Consider the following 15,204-nt stretch of genomic DNA (forward strand, 5'->3'; position numbering starts at 1 on the left):
AAAATGCAGCCGATTTGCATAGTTATCAAATGCGAATTAAATGCGCAGCACAGGTCACCCCTTCTATGCTTCCCTATGCGAATTATAGTTCATTATGTTTCGTTTTACTTTGATTCAAAGTGCATTGTTTATTTTCTTTTTTTTTTTTTTTTCAGTGCAGATGCACAAACACAGTGTTATGATGTGGGCCGCGGTGTAGATTGCAAATTAATTTGTTTGGTTTATCGGACCTTTAACGTCTCAATGCGACTCGGGCTATGAAAAACTGCCGTAGTTTAGGGCTGCGGATATTTCTACCGACTGGCATTCTTTAAGGTTCAATCTTGCTTCTCGCCTACAGCGAAAAGCGGCCGCCGCGGCCAGGATTCGATCACGGATCCTTGTGCACCGTAGTCGAGCGCTCTAACCACTGCGCCATCGCGGCGGGAGTATATTGTAAATTGGTTTGTAGAAAAGGAAAGCCGTAATATCTTTCACATTTCTCTATGGACGCCATACTGCGCCATAAGAGAAGGCATGCAGGATGGAGTGAAAGAGGAGATAAATAGGTGCCGTAGTGGAGGGTTACAGAGTAATTTCGACCACCTGAGTACCTACCCAGACTGGCATAGCACAGCACACGGACGGCTCTCTGTGTCGCCTCGATCGAGTCGCAGCCGCCGGCGATCGGGTTCGACTTTGCAGCCCTTCACTACCAGCACCTTTTTTTCTCTTTCAACTTTTGCTTCCATATTCCATCTTTCCCTTAGGTGCGGTTCAGTGGTTTACGGAGAAGTGTGAAAGATATTGCACCTTTCCTTTCCTATCAACCAATTTACAATTTAAAATTTTAGGCTCGCCTTTTAGCTAAAGAGAGGCCACAGTTGCAGCCAGCGAATGAGCGAGGAGCCTTCGCTGGTGGTTCCTCGGCACTGTGCTCTGCAACCGTGTCGTCGTCGGTCTTGGTCTCGGCACGCGGACGCTTCGCAGTGGGTGATGACAGTCGCGCGGGCGTCTCTTTTCTCGTTGGTCGTCGCCGGAAACCGTGTCACAGTTGTGGACGCCGCGGCCGTCACTGGGCAGGGTTGTACAAGCGCGTGTTTCCTCACCGCGAAGCTGCAGAACGCGCGTCGCCATCTTCTCTTTCTCCACTTCAAGTTCACGCACGGAGAGAAAGAGTGAGTGGCTTAGGACAGATATCGGCGAAGTCCATGATTGCGGCTAGTAGTGCTACGCACTAAAAAAGTAAGGCAAAATCTTACAAAAACTTGTATGCGGTCTAATTCTTGGTACGAGTTAGCTGGTGGGAGGCTAGAGTGAAGTGCGCTAGTCAAAGCTGAGCTACGAAGGCGAAAATTATACCGCAGTCATAATTTTCATCCTCAGCAACACCGCAACCATCTTAATGTCTACCGCTTGTCTCTTTTCTGTTACCTGGAAAGAAAACATATTGACCCTATCGGTATTGGCAATCTTTAGTGAGTATTGTAACAAACGAAGCGAAATAGCGCAATTTGTTTGGTTGCCCGCTTGTCCTCGCCGGCACACCCAGATATTGTTGTCAGATTTCTTGTGAGGAAACAACAGCGCTTACAAGAACATAGTAGAGTGGAGACATGGCGCAAAACAGCGACACATGGGTCAGCATATCTCCAATCGCGCTTCGTGATGCATAAACTGAATGTCTTTGTTACGCTGAAGGACTCTTAACACTTGCTACTTTTTGGTGCATTTTCGTGTTTTTTCGCATATATATTCTTTCTTGTGCGACCGATAGGTATAACCGTAAAGTGCCGAGCAATCGCCCATGTTGGAATAAGCGCCAAGACCCCTTTTCTTGAGATTTCGAATTTCCCTGAAAGGCCGAGCAAGTGGCCATGTGAGGAGAACTTCATGTCCTATGTTCAGGGGAAGTTCAAAACATTAACGATTGGCTTGAGTTCCATCTTGTTATAATTCCTTCTGCGCTTCGTTCTCGCCACATGCCTTCACTGTGACTGGAATCATGCACTCAGACGGCTGTACGACGAGCATGATATGGCATAGGACGGAAAAGTTGTATACATTCCTTGCAACCACTGTCTATTAGGAAGCAGAAAGTGCTAGGCGCGATTTTGTTCTAAGAAAATAGTGCGCGTGGAAGGCGATCTCATATTCTGCACTCTTTCGCGGCGGTATAGACGATTAAAAATGTATATTGCTGTGTAAAGTAGCACGTGGTCATTGAAATTTATGAGTCCGAGAAAACGCATAAAACGCCAGCTTAAACAGTCAAATCTCGAGTGACAGTGAGTGCGTTTCTAGCTTTCCTGCACCAGCCGCATGACATTTTCCGAGTCTTGATTCACAGCAGTGCAGTGGTAAATCCGGAGAATTTATCCTCTGAGTCTGTTGTCTACCCGTTGTACATGTCTCCATGGTCAGTATTATTGATTTTAAATTAGTATCTCCAAAGCGTACGTGTGTCCACTGTCCACACGTAAACTGTTGCCACACGACATACAGCAATTTCGTCGTCTCTTGTCTAGCTTGTTTATACCGCCGAGCAACGAAAGGCTGATTTCACGAACGCCCAAAAAACACGAGTTTACTGTGCGGTTTTGAGACAAGCGTGATTTAGCTTAGCTGTCCCCAGAAGCAGTAATCAGTAGCGCCGCCACATTGAACGATAAGAGGCGCCCCGAAGTCGTGAAAACTGCTAATAGCAGGGCACCGCGAAGTAACACTTTCATTTCACATTTTGCGTTTGTTAACCTAATTATTGGTTTTATTAATGCGAAAGCATTACTTCGCTATGTTAACAGATTTCTTTCCGCAGACCGCGTCCGTAGGCCGCGTCTGTAGACCGCGTCAGCAAAATCGTGTCCTAAGCAGTTGTGAGTAATTGAGAAGTGGTAGAGGTTAATGAGTGGTGCCAATTGCTAGAGGGTGACGTAATGTTGTGTTCGAAAAATAATTATGCCAATAAGTTAATTAGGTAATTAATTACAGGCAAAAAATGTAAAAATTGTCCGCAGCAGTTGTGATTAAGGAGTAGTAAAGGTTAATAAGTGGTGTCAATCGATAGAGGGTAATGTAATGTTGTGCCTGAAAAATAATTAGGCCAATAAGTTAGTTGGGTAGTTATTTAGAGGCAAAAATGGTCTCAATAAACAATGGCTTGGCGCCACATTTGAATGTTTCAAATACTAAAATAGTTAAATAAATCAGTCAATTAAGGTGACGTCAAGGATGTGACGTCACGCCACCTGAAGTCGAGACAAAAAAATAGGGCATAGGAAGGGATTGGCGCACAATTTAAGAGCACCAAAGATTAAAGGGGTAAACAAGAATTGAATTAAGCAACTAGAAGCAACCAGAAGCAACTAACAGCAGCGTCCGTGCTTTCGAGTTACCCCAATACAGACTCTGCAGTGATCGTTAATTTTTTGTTTCCAGTGTGGAAGTTGGAAATGACGACAGCTTCTGCCGTGGAGGCTGCCAGGCTATTGCGGATACAGGAACCAGCGCTTTAGCTGGACCAACGAAGGAAATCAACAGGCTGCACAAGATAATTGGTGCCACTGAGTCTTTGTACGATCTGGTATGCAAAGAATTCTCAATTGTCTCGAAAAGAGAATGGAAAGTGCCCTGGTGTATGAGAGATGTGAAAGACCTCCATGCATATTTTTCTTATAATTTTTATAGCGCTAGCTCTACTGCGTTCATTTGCGAGTTTAGTGTTATCCCTGGACCTAGTACTTCATATGTTCCACAGATGGCGCAACTTACTCATGCGCGGCGTGTGTTTTCATACCGCGCAGCGTTCTGTCCAGCAAACATCGTCGTCTTCATCGTCATGTCCAAGCACGAGAGCACTATATGCTATCGCAGCAGTCGATCACGCTTCATGTAAATTTGCAGCATACTCTCGCACTGTGCATTGAACATCATCGTTTTTATCAAGTTCCATCTGCGTCGCTTCTTAATTTATCCTAGTTAATTACGCCATGCACATACACCATATCGTTAAAGACAGACTACAGCCGTGCCAGATAGGCTGCCGAGACCATCGAACAATAAAATGTCAGACCAGCCTGTTGTCGAGAAGCTTACCAAGCGCGGAAACGAGCCAAAATCGAAGCGACAGCAGCGACTGCGGGTGTGGCCGATAACTGACATTCGTGAAATTTGGCTCAATGATAGTTGAACCTCTACAATTTTTTTACTCATCGTCGAACACTCATAGACGTCCTTGGCAATCTGCAATGCTTTCGATTTTTTTTCAGCGCAAATCTGCCTTAACTATCTAATAAGAGGTGCATATGGAGTAAAATGTACGACACAGTCCCTTTTGAGCTACAGAAAATGACGCCTGGTTTCGTGAAATTAACATGTAACGTTCTCACCAGCACAGAGCAGGTCTCTTCGGGTAAATTCTATTCTGCGGTTGAACATTTCTTCAATTAAACAACTCCATACGTGGAGTTCGCAACCAATGATGCACCAACCAAATGGGGCTACGTAGTTACCCAAATTTTGTTACATTTTGCAGCTCAGATAGGCTCTTCGTTTCTCCAAAGCACCAAATTTACCTGACATTTTGCTTATTATATTTTCTTGCGTTCAAGGCCGAGTGAGAGGTATTACATTTCGGGTGGTAACGCCACCGTGTTTACTGAAAGATGCAACGAAGGCAACGAAAGATGACTTGTAATGTCATCGGCGGAAGTGGATGAGCGCATGACGCAGTGATTTTGTGGGATAGGTCATTTCAGTATGCAGCAGCACGGGAAAAAATGAATTGGCGAAGGTGGCAGTGTGGTCCTATTGTCGGGAAACTTTAAATGCATGACACATGTGGTGAGGCAATGCCGGCTGCGGACAGCGTAGAGTGTAATAGGCTGTCAGCAATATTATGAATAAGCAAAGACTGGAAATAGGGCGTAGGAGTTATATGTAATAGACCAAAATCTGCTGCCAAAAAAAGGCGCAGTGATGTCGTACAAATATAAAGAGTTAATGAATTTGACAGTTCTGTTTTGAACTGATTAAAGTGCCTTTTTTAAGTACACGTGATTCCGGTATCAAATGAGGGATGTATGCTTTGAGAGCTGTACAATCTCAATTTTACGTGTTGAGTGGCATGGCGGATATTATGTCATAAAAGTTCGAGTCTTTACAAGTGATACATAAGTACTTACATGATAAGACAGACTGCTCAGGTACACTAGCGATTACACGCGAGAAATAAAGCGGGTTGCGGCGGCGGTGGAAGAACAAGCTTTTATATTTATGAGGGCTGAGTTCTCTTAATTGTCACATCATTCCCGAGTGCGGTTGAGTGTGTCTTGAAGCAATTTTCGGCCGGATATGGGTACAACTGTGCGAACAGCAGAAGATGCATTGGTCAGTAAGTTATAAATGAAAATTAAGAGTTGAAGCGAACCTGCGAACCATTGGGGGATGCCTGGTATTTCGTGTAGGGTATTGGAACTGTAATTGTTAAATGCAATACATTGCGAGCGATTGGTCAAGATTTTTTGGTCAGTTTAGGGTATGGGAGGGAAAAATACAAATGGAAAAATTTTATTAGTAAACATTTATATGGTTCCTCATAAAGTGTTTCCACAAAGCCTGAGAAAACAGTACTTTTCTGTTGGTTAGTTTCGGGACTGGTATGTAGATCACGAGCAGAAATGATCAGCTGCATTTCACATAAGAAACCTCTTCGAAAATAGTGTTGTGAAGAATGGTCGACTCGAAAAAGCTCATGATGTATAAATGACGTGTTCCAATAGTTTATTTATTTACGGATTCTGCTGTCTTAGGTTTTGAGACAAGAGTGGTTGCATAAAACAAAACATGAAAATTACTATACATAAGCAAGCACTTGTTGAAAAAACTGCTCAGGTGGTAGCTGTCGCGGCGAACCATCAAGTTCCTTTCTCACCTCAACTGTGTGCGGAAGAAAGAAAATTTATGGCAATCAAAGAAAGCCCTGATTGGTACAACGTTCATAGGATTGGTTCGGCGGGTCACACGTTCAGAACAACTAGTGAATGAAACGGGACAGTTAAACAAACGGACTTGTGCATAATTTTGTGTATCATGATAAGCCGTTCACGGTTTCGTCAGTGCTCGAGGAATTTCTTTGATAACAGCTTGCAGTGCTTTGAGGGAGAAAAGTGGGGATAATACTTGTTAAAAATTAATCCGGTGGCTTTTTTTTCCGCCCCGAATCAAGTTTATTTTTGTCATGAGCAAAATGAGGTGACCATACGGCTGACGTGTATTCAGGCAGGGCCCTTACGAGGGATCTATAAGCTGTTAGTTTACACTATTTAGCAGCGCCTTTTAAGGTTTCTCTTAAGGAGCTTACCTTCTGCAGTAATTGTGTGCATATAGTGTCAACATGCTTATGCCATATTAGGTTAGGGGAGAATACTACTCCAAGGTAGTTGCGGAAGCTTTCTAAAGCATGGTTTGCCTTTACATAATTTTATTGTAAGGATTCCTTTTTATTAGTAAATGTCACTGTCTATGTTTTCTAGAAGCTTAATGCAATTGCCAAGTTCTGCACCAGTTATAAAACGAGGAAAACACATCGTTTAGTAAAACCTGCTCATTAACCCTATATATGGCTGAATACAAAACACAATCGTCAGCATACAGCCGAAGCTTAACAGGAGCGTTAGAAACAACTTGGATGACGTCATTAATATGTATTATGAATAAAAAGGGTTCAAAAATAGAACCCTGAGGAACGCACCAGGAAATATGAAGCAGTGATGACTGTTTTTGATTGAAGCTAACGAACTGGGTCCTCATGTGCAAGTCATCTGTAATACATCGGAGTAATTTATCACCTTAGGTGCCTGTGAGAAAAGTGTGGAGTTCTTCGAGAAGTTTAATGCGACATACTTTCGAAAGCTTTGGAATATTCAATGAAAATGGAGTCGACCTGTTCACAATTATTGAGTGACGGGGCAAATATCGTGCGTGAATTCAATCAACTGAGTAACACTAGAAAAACCGATTCGGAAACCATGCTGATGCTTTCAAACAATATCGTGGTTAGTTAATTATTGAATAATGTGCTTATGAATAATATGTTCCAGACGTTTGCAGCAGGTAGATATAATGAAATCGGCCTGTAGTTGAAAATTATTTGTTTATAGCCTGATTTGCGAATAGGAACATATATTAGCTACCTTCCAAATTCGCGGGACTGTTCCGGAGTCGACTGATTTCCGAAATATTATTGTCAAAAAACTTGCACACCATTCGGAATGCCGTTTCAAAAACATGGTATGGCCATTTTCCGGACCAGACTATTTAATTGTGTCTATACCAAGTAACAGGTTATGAATTCCAGAACAGGATATTTCAGCATTTGGGAAAATTGCTGCTTAAATATTTGGAGCAAAGGAGGGAGTACTGCCATTATCAATGAAAAAAAAATGGATGTAAAGCGCCCAATGAATGCTTCCGAGATAGTTTGAGCGTCAGAGCAGGACTCATTTGCGATGATGAATGAACCATCGTTGTGAGAAGGCGGATTGATTGTCTTCCAAATTTTTGACGGGTTTTCTATAGTGAATATGGATAATGTATTGCTGTAATAGAAGCCCCTAGCCTCACGCATTTTAGTTCTGAGTTTTGCCTTTAATGCGCTGAGCAGGGCGCGCTAGTGACAGATGTGGGACTTTAAGCTCCGAATCTTTGTCACCCGATTTCTAAACTGGCATGACCTTTCCATCTTTCCAGTCAGGTGTACGTTGTCCTAAGGAAAGCGACTGTCAAAACATTGGACGCAAATATTCGACGCACAGGTCGCTAGCATATTTTAGAAGTTATTATTGTCAGCACCGGGCAAAGGCGTAAGAGTGAAGCTATCAATTATAGATGAAATACTCGATGCAGAGAATAAAAGTGGCATCACTGCAGGCTTGATCCTTGAGGACAGCGTAGGAAATTCCTTCAGAGGATAGAAAATAAGGGCTCTTTGCGGTTCGTGTTGGCAGAAAAGGGTGTAACAGCGCTATTAAGACGAGGCAAGGGAGAGCTTGAAAGTGCAAGTGTCAGCCTCGTTTTCTCTTGTCCCATCTTCATAGCACTGTGCATTCTTCCTAGCAGTACAAAACGATCTTTTGGTTTGTCTGCTAAAGACAGCTGAAAAGGCCGTGTTATCCATGGTATCGCACTTGGCTTCAGTCTTTATTGTTCCTGATGTGAGAATCCTCTCGGGTGTATGATGCAAGTTTGTGAAAAAAGTGAGGGTTTTTTAAAACCTTGTTTTACTCAGCGGGAATACTAAGCCATAGCATTCCAAGTGGTAAGAACCGGCATGATAAGTACGACATAATCTCAACAAGTATGCCAACTCTTTAGGCGTATTTGCTGTCTTTCCAAAAAAACTTGATGAATAATTCCCCCTGGATTCTTGGGGCTTTAAAGGTAATACAGTGAAGTAAAAATAAAAAAAAAATGTCTATGAATAATATGGACTGGTAGCTGGGCTTAGATGGTGAAGAATCACCTCACTTCGCGTCTAGACGCTTCGTCTATTATTATTATTCCTGTTCCCATTGGGATTGGGTAGCTGTTCTGAGCTATAGTTGATAGCCAAAATGTATTTAGGAAGTAGTAATAAGAATCAGAAAGCCCCGAAATGTCGCTGTTGTGGTTTTTGCAAGTGAGGGCATTCAACTTCCAATGATTCCGAAACAATTCACTAATAGTGCTGATGCTTGAAAAACAAAAGGACAATAGAATCAATTTCGGCATTCACGAGATAAAACAAATATGAGGTAGGAATATTGCTCAGCCTCGACTGAGGAAAGCTGCCATTATAAGTAACACGCGGTAATTTCTTTCGCAGCCTTGTATTGGCTGCATGTGGCTGAAGCAATTTGCCAATTCGAAAAAAAAAATATGCAGAACCGTGTCAAAAATACGAAAAAAAAAATATTCTTTACTACTGTCGTAACGTCTTTTCTGTTAGTCAGTAGTACAGCCCGGTGATTATGTAGTTTGTTTTCTGCAGTGCTTATCTGTAGGCTGTAGTTCTTTACTATACTTTTCTCTATTTAACTACACAAAATTCGGATATTACTGCAAATTCTGTCGTTACAACAGGTTCCCGGTTAGGAACCGCACAGAAATAACTGTTGTGACAAAAGAAAATCTCTATATTTTTTTCCGACTGATAAGAAACTCGCCGTATGGCCTTTTTGAGGCCTCAATATGTATGACAGTATGAGTCTCCCCGCGCCTCATTTTTCTTTCGTACACTCCACCGTTGTCATAGGCGAGTATAACAGAGAAGTAGAAATGGGTTTTAAAAGATATACGTGTACACTGGTGGGTTCTTAATGGTATCAATAATAGCTCTGTTTTGTTTCCCTGTTTTCAAACCTTTCCAACATACAGGCGTGGATCAAGATGGAAATAAAATGGAGAAGTATTTCTTCGCCATGGCGCCACAAAGCACGATAAAATCCCCGTTGACCCAGAGCCCATAACGACATTGAACTATTCTAAAGACACGAGGCAAACACCTCTCAAAATGTTCCAGCGTAACAAATGGCCACTTATTTCAATGTCTTTATCGGTGTTTATAACGAGATAGGGCAACATCCTGTCTATGGCAACAAGGAAAACTCGGTACAGTAAGACTGCGGATTTCAACACTAGGTGCGCTTGCCGACAGCGGCTACACGTATGCCGAATTTTGTAGGTTTTATTTGAGGAGAGACTCTTAAAAGACATGACGCAGGTTGAATAAATTAGCTTTAACTTGAGCGAAGGTCACGCGTAACTAGAACGAGCTTTTAAATAGTTAAGAACGGCCTACTAGCGCTTTCTAAAAACTGGAGGACAGCGGAACACTGGACAAACTTACGCGCACTTTTCACGTTTTCTTTGTTAATCTGTCCCGCAGAGTTAGGGAACCTGTATGGTCTGCTTACTAGGCTGGTGTCGCTACTGTTTTAGTTGGCTGCGGAAAAGCAGCCACAACGACAAGGTTTTCTGTTATTTCAAACATTTAGATGTGCGACTGAAACTGCCCTTACTTTTTTTTTTTTTTTTGCTTCGTTCGCTCCACCATCTCGGTCCGGACCGCTGCATTAAATTAAGATTAAGCGCTGCTCGGTCAGGTGACCGGAACATGCCAGGAATCTGACTGTCACCGCTGTCCCCTCCTGCTCGCATAGTTGCGCGAACGCATGCCTTGTAGACGGCATCGCAAATGACATTTCTTCTAGCTTCGTTCCTTACTTTCCCTCAGCGCGCAGAAAAGCGCATATCTTTTGAAGATTGCGTCACAGAGTTCTAATTTAAGCGACATGTCTTGCGCCAGCCTCTGCGCATAAAGCGATAATTAGGCTGCTTAATGACGAAATATTAGCTGTATGGCATAAAAGAGTATAAATGGGTTTGGCGCGACAGTTAGGGACAGTTGAGATCTTTTTGCTGAGCGCAGTGCATTCTGTCTTCATCAGAAGACTTTGCCAGCAAACCTGGCTGGAAAACTCGGCCTCACTGGTCCGAGAGTGTTAGTTCATTTCGAAGGCTTTTCTTCGCCTTGGATTGTGTAAAGCACCCCGAAAAATTATAAAGATCAATTTTAGATATTTAACCCCCCTCCCCCCTTTTTTGTGTTTAGTTCCTAGGGAAGCCCTTGTTTGCATTTAAGAGATTCAAAGGTGAGAAGTATCTGTAAAGACACATTTTTAGCCAATGGTTCTGTAACGTGCGCACCATGGATAAAGATGACTGCTTTACGTAAGCATGGTCAAAACACGTATACTTTTTGTTGCGGCAACACGAGTTAATCACGCCGGTGATGTCTACATATTTGAAGGAAATTTTCTTTTTGTTCAAGTTTGAGGTTGACTGCCGAAGCGTCCGCAGCATGCCGAAGATTACGTTCATCATTGGCGGAAAACGATACGTGCTGAGGCCGAAGGACTACATCGTCCAGGTAAGTTACCATTGAGGCTGTTTTTGACATTCCTAGTTTTATGAAAAAATCAACAACAAAAAAACGTTATGTGTAATCGTTAAACCTCGTCAAAGTTCGGAGCGTGGCGGCTCGTTCGTCGCGCTCTTATCGGCGTTGAAAAGGCAGAACTTCTTCAGCACAGACGCTAGCGGGGTGCAGGTCCACGTGGTAATCGGCAGGTGATACAGCTTGGCGCTGGTTGGTTGGCTAGATAAGACGAACCGTGTTGACAGGAGCTGTCAACTCGTCTGGCTCCTTTCATATTGGAGGTAACTGGGATGGGAAATCAGAGTATCCTAGGATCTCGAGTTAGGCGCGCCCCTAGGCCACGTGGAGGGTATATTTGCAAATAGTGTACGAGAAAACACATGCCTCATCGGTGACATAGCGTACACGTCATGTTTACGTGTATTACCGATTACTTTCGCTTTTTAGTATAGAACGTTCAGTTGTGCGGTTTGATATAGGTTCAGCAAGTAAGGCCCTAGCTGTGAGTTCAGCGCTGTGCTGTGTGTTCTGGTCCTTAGTATTTTGCATGTTTCTTTTTTTCAAAACGTTTTGTTTTTGTTTTAACTTGGGGATGCGCAGTCAAAGATCTCTGACGAAAGTCCGACGTGCGGGAAAGATGACAGGCAGGGCTGGTAAGTTGGTCTGGCGCCTCAGGGCACGACACAAGACATGGGCTGAAGCGCATAGTTTTCCAGCACCACGGAACAGTTTCGAGCGATTCTAGTTGCCCACCGCGCTCACATGTGGGGAGTCTATAGCCGCAGCGAACAAACCCCAATGCAGAGATGCCAGCGGGCAAAATGGACACACGAGCAAAATGGCGTGCCACTGGAGTGTAGATTCGCTTCTAAAATGAAGCGCCGCTATCAGAAACACACTTGCGGGCCTGGCACGAAATCAGAGCGGTAGCTCCTTCGATATTTAAGAAAAAATTAGCGCTAACACTTAGACGGGGACAGAAAAAAACACACACGACGGGTGACAAGTGCTTGTCAATCGTTGTGTGTTTTCTTCTGTCGTCGTCTACGTATTAGCGCTAATTTCTTCTAAATATGCAGAACTAAATAGCCCGACAACACACGTACACTGTCTTTGTATACACCTTTATTTTATCTGTATGCAATCTCAGGAACCGCTCGATCTCAGTGTCCCCACGTAATAGAACATAGAATATATAAATGGAAAAATGTTACAAGACGCGCACGTAATGGTGCTGCATCGACGGTTTTTCTTGTTCCGCATAACCAGCAAACACACAAAAGCGGCCGAAATAAACTGTGTTCTAACGCAGCCAGTGACAGCACGGGATGCTGGATCACAAAACGTCTGCCGAGCGCTTCCTAACGAAGGTATACCGTAGCCCGCATCCAGCCCCCTCACTAGGGAAGCTCTCAGCATTGCACTTTATTCGCTTATTGTTATGAAGAGCAATGTCACGGGATCCAACATATTTTAACTTCTCATCCTGCTTTTCACCTCCACCACTAACATCCCGCACGTTACGATGAGGCAGACATCACGGCTTCGTCCGCTGCCTCCCACCTAACTGCACCTCATCCTGCCCACAATCCAAGCGTCGAAACGAAGAAGTAAGAAAACAAAAGCACATGAGGTCTTCTAAACAATAGGCGATGAGGTGCTTACGTGGGTGCTATATTATCAATACGTCTCGCGCTTGCTCATTCACGACCTCCAGAAATACTCTCCCAGTCCACGAATGCACTTTCATATAGCTGGGTCAACGCCGGCCTTTATACGTCGGGTATCGGCCGTAGGTGGCGAGAGGTGTCATGGGAACTGCTGGCTTATACCTCGTCGCGCTTTGGCTGGCTTTCTTAAACAACTCGATATGCGCTGATGTGCTGCGCAACAAAATAATTGCCAAACCAAACCAAGATAAACAAAGCTAAATAGGGGCAAACCGTGCTCAAGCCTCCAGAGCGCATTTTGCTTAGTCATGTGTATAAATCGAACGTCATTTCCTTGGAATGCGTTGATAACGCACAGATAATTACCGGCATCGAAAATATATAGAGGATACACCCATCACGGTGGATTAGTGGCCGTGGAGCTCAGTTTCTAATCCTAAGGTCGCAGGTTCGATCCCGGCAACGGCAGAACACAAAAGCACCACTGCACTGTGGTATGTAGGCGCGCGCTAACGACCTTAAGCCTTTCATTATTACAGCGCAAAGACGGCACAGAACAAAAGGAGGACGCAACAGCGCTGACTGTCAACTAAATTTTATGATAATGTCGCACGTGTTGCCACCTCAGGTCACGTAGCCAAACATTGCAGAAGATGATAGTGAAGATCAATGTGAACCTACGTACAGGCAATGCAGTGTCATAGGGAAACACCGAGACGCATTAACAAGAGACATTATAGAAGCTTGTATGATTATAAGACTGCAGGACGATTGCATAAGCGCACCATCAGTGGCATTGTCCCAGAAAGAGGCCAAATATCTAGAATGTGAAATCTGATACGTGTCGGCCAACCTCCGTTCTTGTACCCTTGCACATTGCTGTTGCTATTCTTGCATGTTTTCCGGTTGATTTTTTTTTTCGTTTCTGATCGCCAGGCGATATAAAGAACCCTACTGGTCTCGAATAAAATTTAGTTGACAGTCAGTGCTGTTGCGTCCTCCTCTTGTTCTGTGCCGTCTTTGCGCTGTAATATGAATGTATGCAACCAACTCGTTGTATTAAGGGACCTTAAGCCTCCGAAATTCTTTCAAAGCTCATCACTCTAACTTCTTACATACCCAGTATGTCCTATGAAACATTAAATTCCATAATTTATAATTTTTAAAAAGTCGAACGCTAATTTCCTTGGTAGTAGTCTTTCATATGTAGAAATCTAAGCAGATGGGGCCTGCCTAGTAGCAGTCTAATCACGGGCATCTTCTGGCGTTTGGCAGTGGGAGCTGGACGGCAAGAAGATCTGCCTGAGTGGTTTCATGGCCCACGACACAGCATCGTCACTCTGGATCTTGGGCGACGTGTTCCTGGGGCGCTACTACACTGTGTTCGACCGAGGGAATGATCGCGTGGGATTCGCCGTGGCACGCTAGATGCCTCACGCTGAGCCGGCAGTGGCGGCAGACAAAAGCATTAATAAATCATGGCTTTTCTGGAACCAGAGCTTCTGCAGCCACCTCTGTGTACTTTCAGATATTTTCTAAGCTGATTCTGCGCTGGCCTAATCTTTCATTTAAGTGAAGTACTGGCATCTGTAGACGACACCAGTCACCTCTTTTCGTATTGCTGCATCGACGAGAAAAACAGTAACATGATACGGAGTGTGAAAAAAGGATGTGGACACTGGGTGAAAATTTTACGAGTATGCGCTTCGCGCACAGTGCTTGTTCTTACATACTTACTTATGAAAAAACAGCATGCACAGTATTCGCAGGAATGCTTTATATATAGGTCGCGGGGGAAACTCGTGCACGCTTTTTACCGCAAATGAACGCGCATCATGTGGTAGTTAGTACAGAGCGTACTGAAAATATATAATATACACCAGCACTCATCTTGCAGTCCGCACACGTTTATGAGGATAAACCTCCCCATATATATATATATATATATATATATATATATATATATATATATATATATATAAACAGGATGTCACACAACTTTCCCGATTATCTATTTTATGCCCACAGTTTCGGACGGTGGACAGTCCTTCTTCAAGGTAGAATTGAGAATGGAGAATAAGTCCGCACATTACGCCACTGTTAGGAGAGGGAGAAGGAATTCTCGCTCTCCGTCTTTGGAGAAACAAACATTACTGAATAGATAGAAAGGGCGAAAAGCTCCAGCCTCGAAGGAAGCCGGAAATTGAGCAAAGCTTCAGAATAACAAAAAAAAAAAAGTGAAAAACAAACAACGCGAGCATGCATACCAGGACGGCCCGCTTCCCAGCGGTGCAGGTGTTAAAAAAACCGTTGGGATAAGAGTTATGTGTTCTAGACGGAGTTGTTCCTCCCAGCAACGCGCCAGCGATCGGAGCCAGGGCAGCGCGCCGCCGCGGCGACGAAAGAGCCATCGGCCAGACGCGCTCTCCCGAAACTCGAAACCAGATGCCGCATCCGGGCATTCGCGTCAAGTCGTTCCCGCGAGCGTGTCCTAAGTGAAGACGTTTGTTTCGGGATAGAAAACCGACCAGAGGGGGGGGCCAAGGAGCTAAATAACGAACAGTATAGTTTGCGTGA

The 15,204-nt window shown here is 43.8% G+C and overlaps 1 protein-coding gene across 1 annotated transcript in view; it reads left to right on the top strand.

Moving 5' to 3' along the window:
- The window catches only part of LOC146203281 (cathepsin D-like), a 32,713-nt gene extending 18,658 nt beyond the window's left edge, over positions 1 to 14,055 (top strand). The window contains exons 5-7 of the mRNA XM_084602990.1: positions 3,418 to 3,562; positions 10,850 to 10,948; positions 13,903 to 14,055. Of these exons, the coding sequence (XP_084459116.1) occupies positions 3,418 to 3,562; positions 10,850 to 10,948; positions 13,903 to 14,055 (397 nt within the window). The remainder of the gene's footprint in view (positions 1 to 3,417; positions 3,563 to 10,849; positions 10,949 to 13,902) is intronic.
- The last annotated feature ends 1,149 nt before the right edge of the window (positions 14,056 to 15,204 follow it).

Source organism: Amblyomma maculatum, chromosome 1 (assembly GCF_055883805.1).
Source record: "Amblyomma maculatum isolate TAMU_Amacu chromosome 1, ASM5588380v1, whole genome shotgun sequence".
NCBI lineage: Eukaryota > Metazoa > Arthropoda > Arachnida > Ixodida > Ixodidae > Amblyomma > Amblyomma maculatum.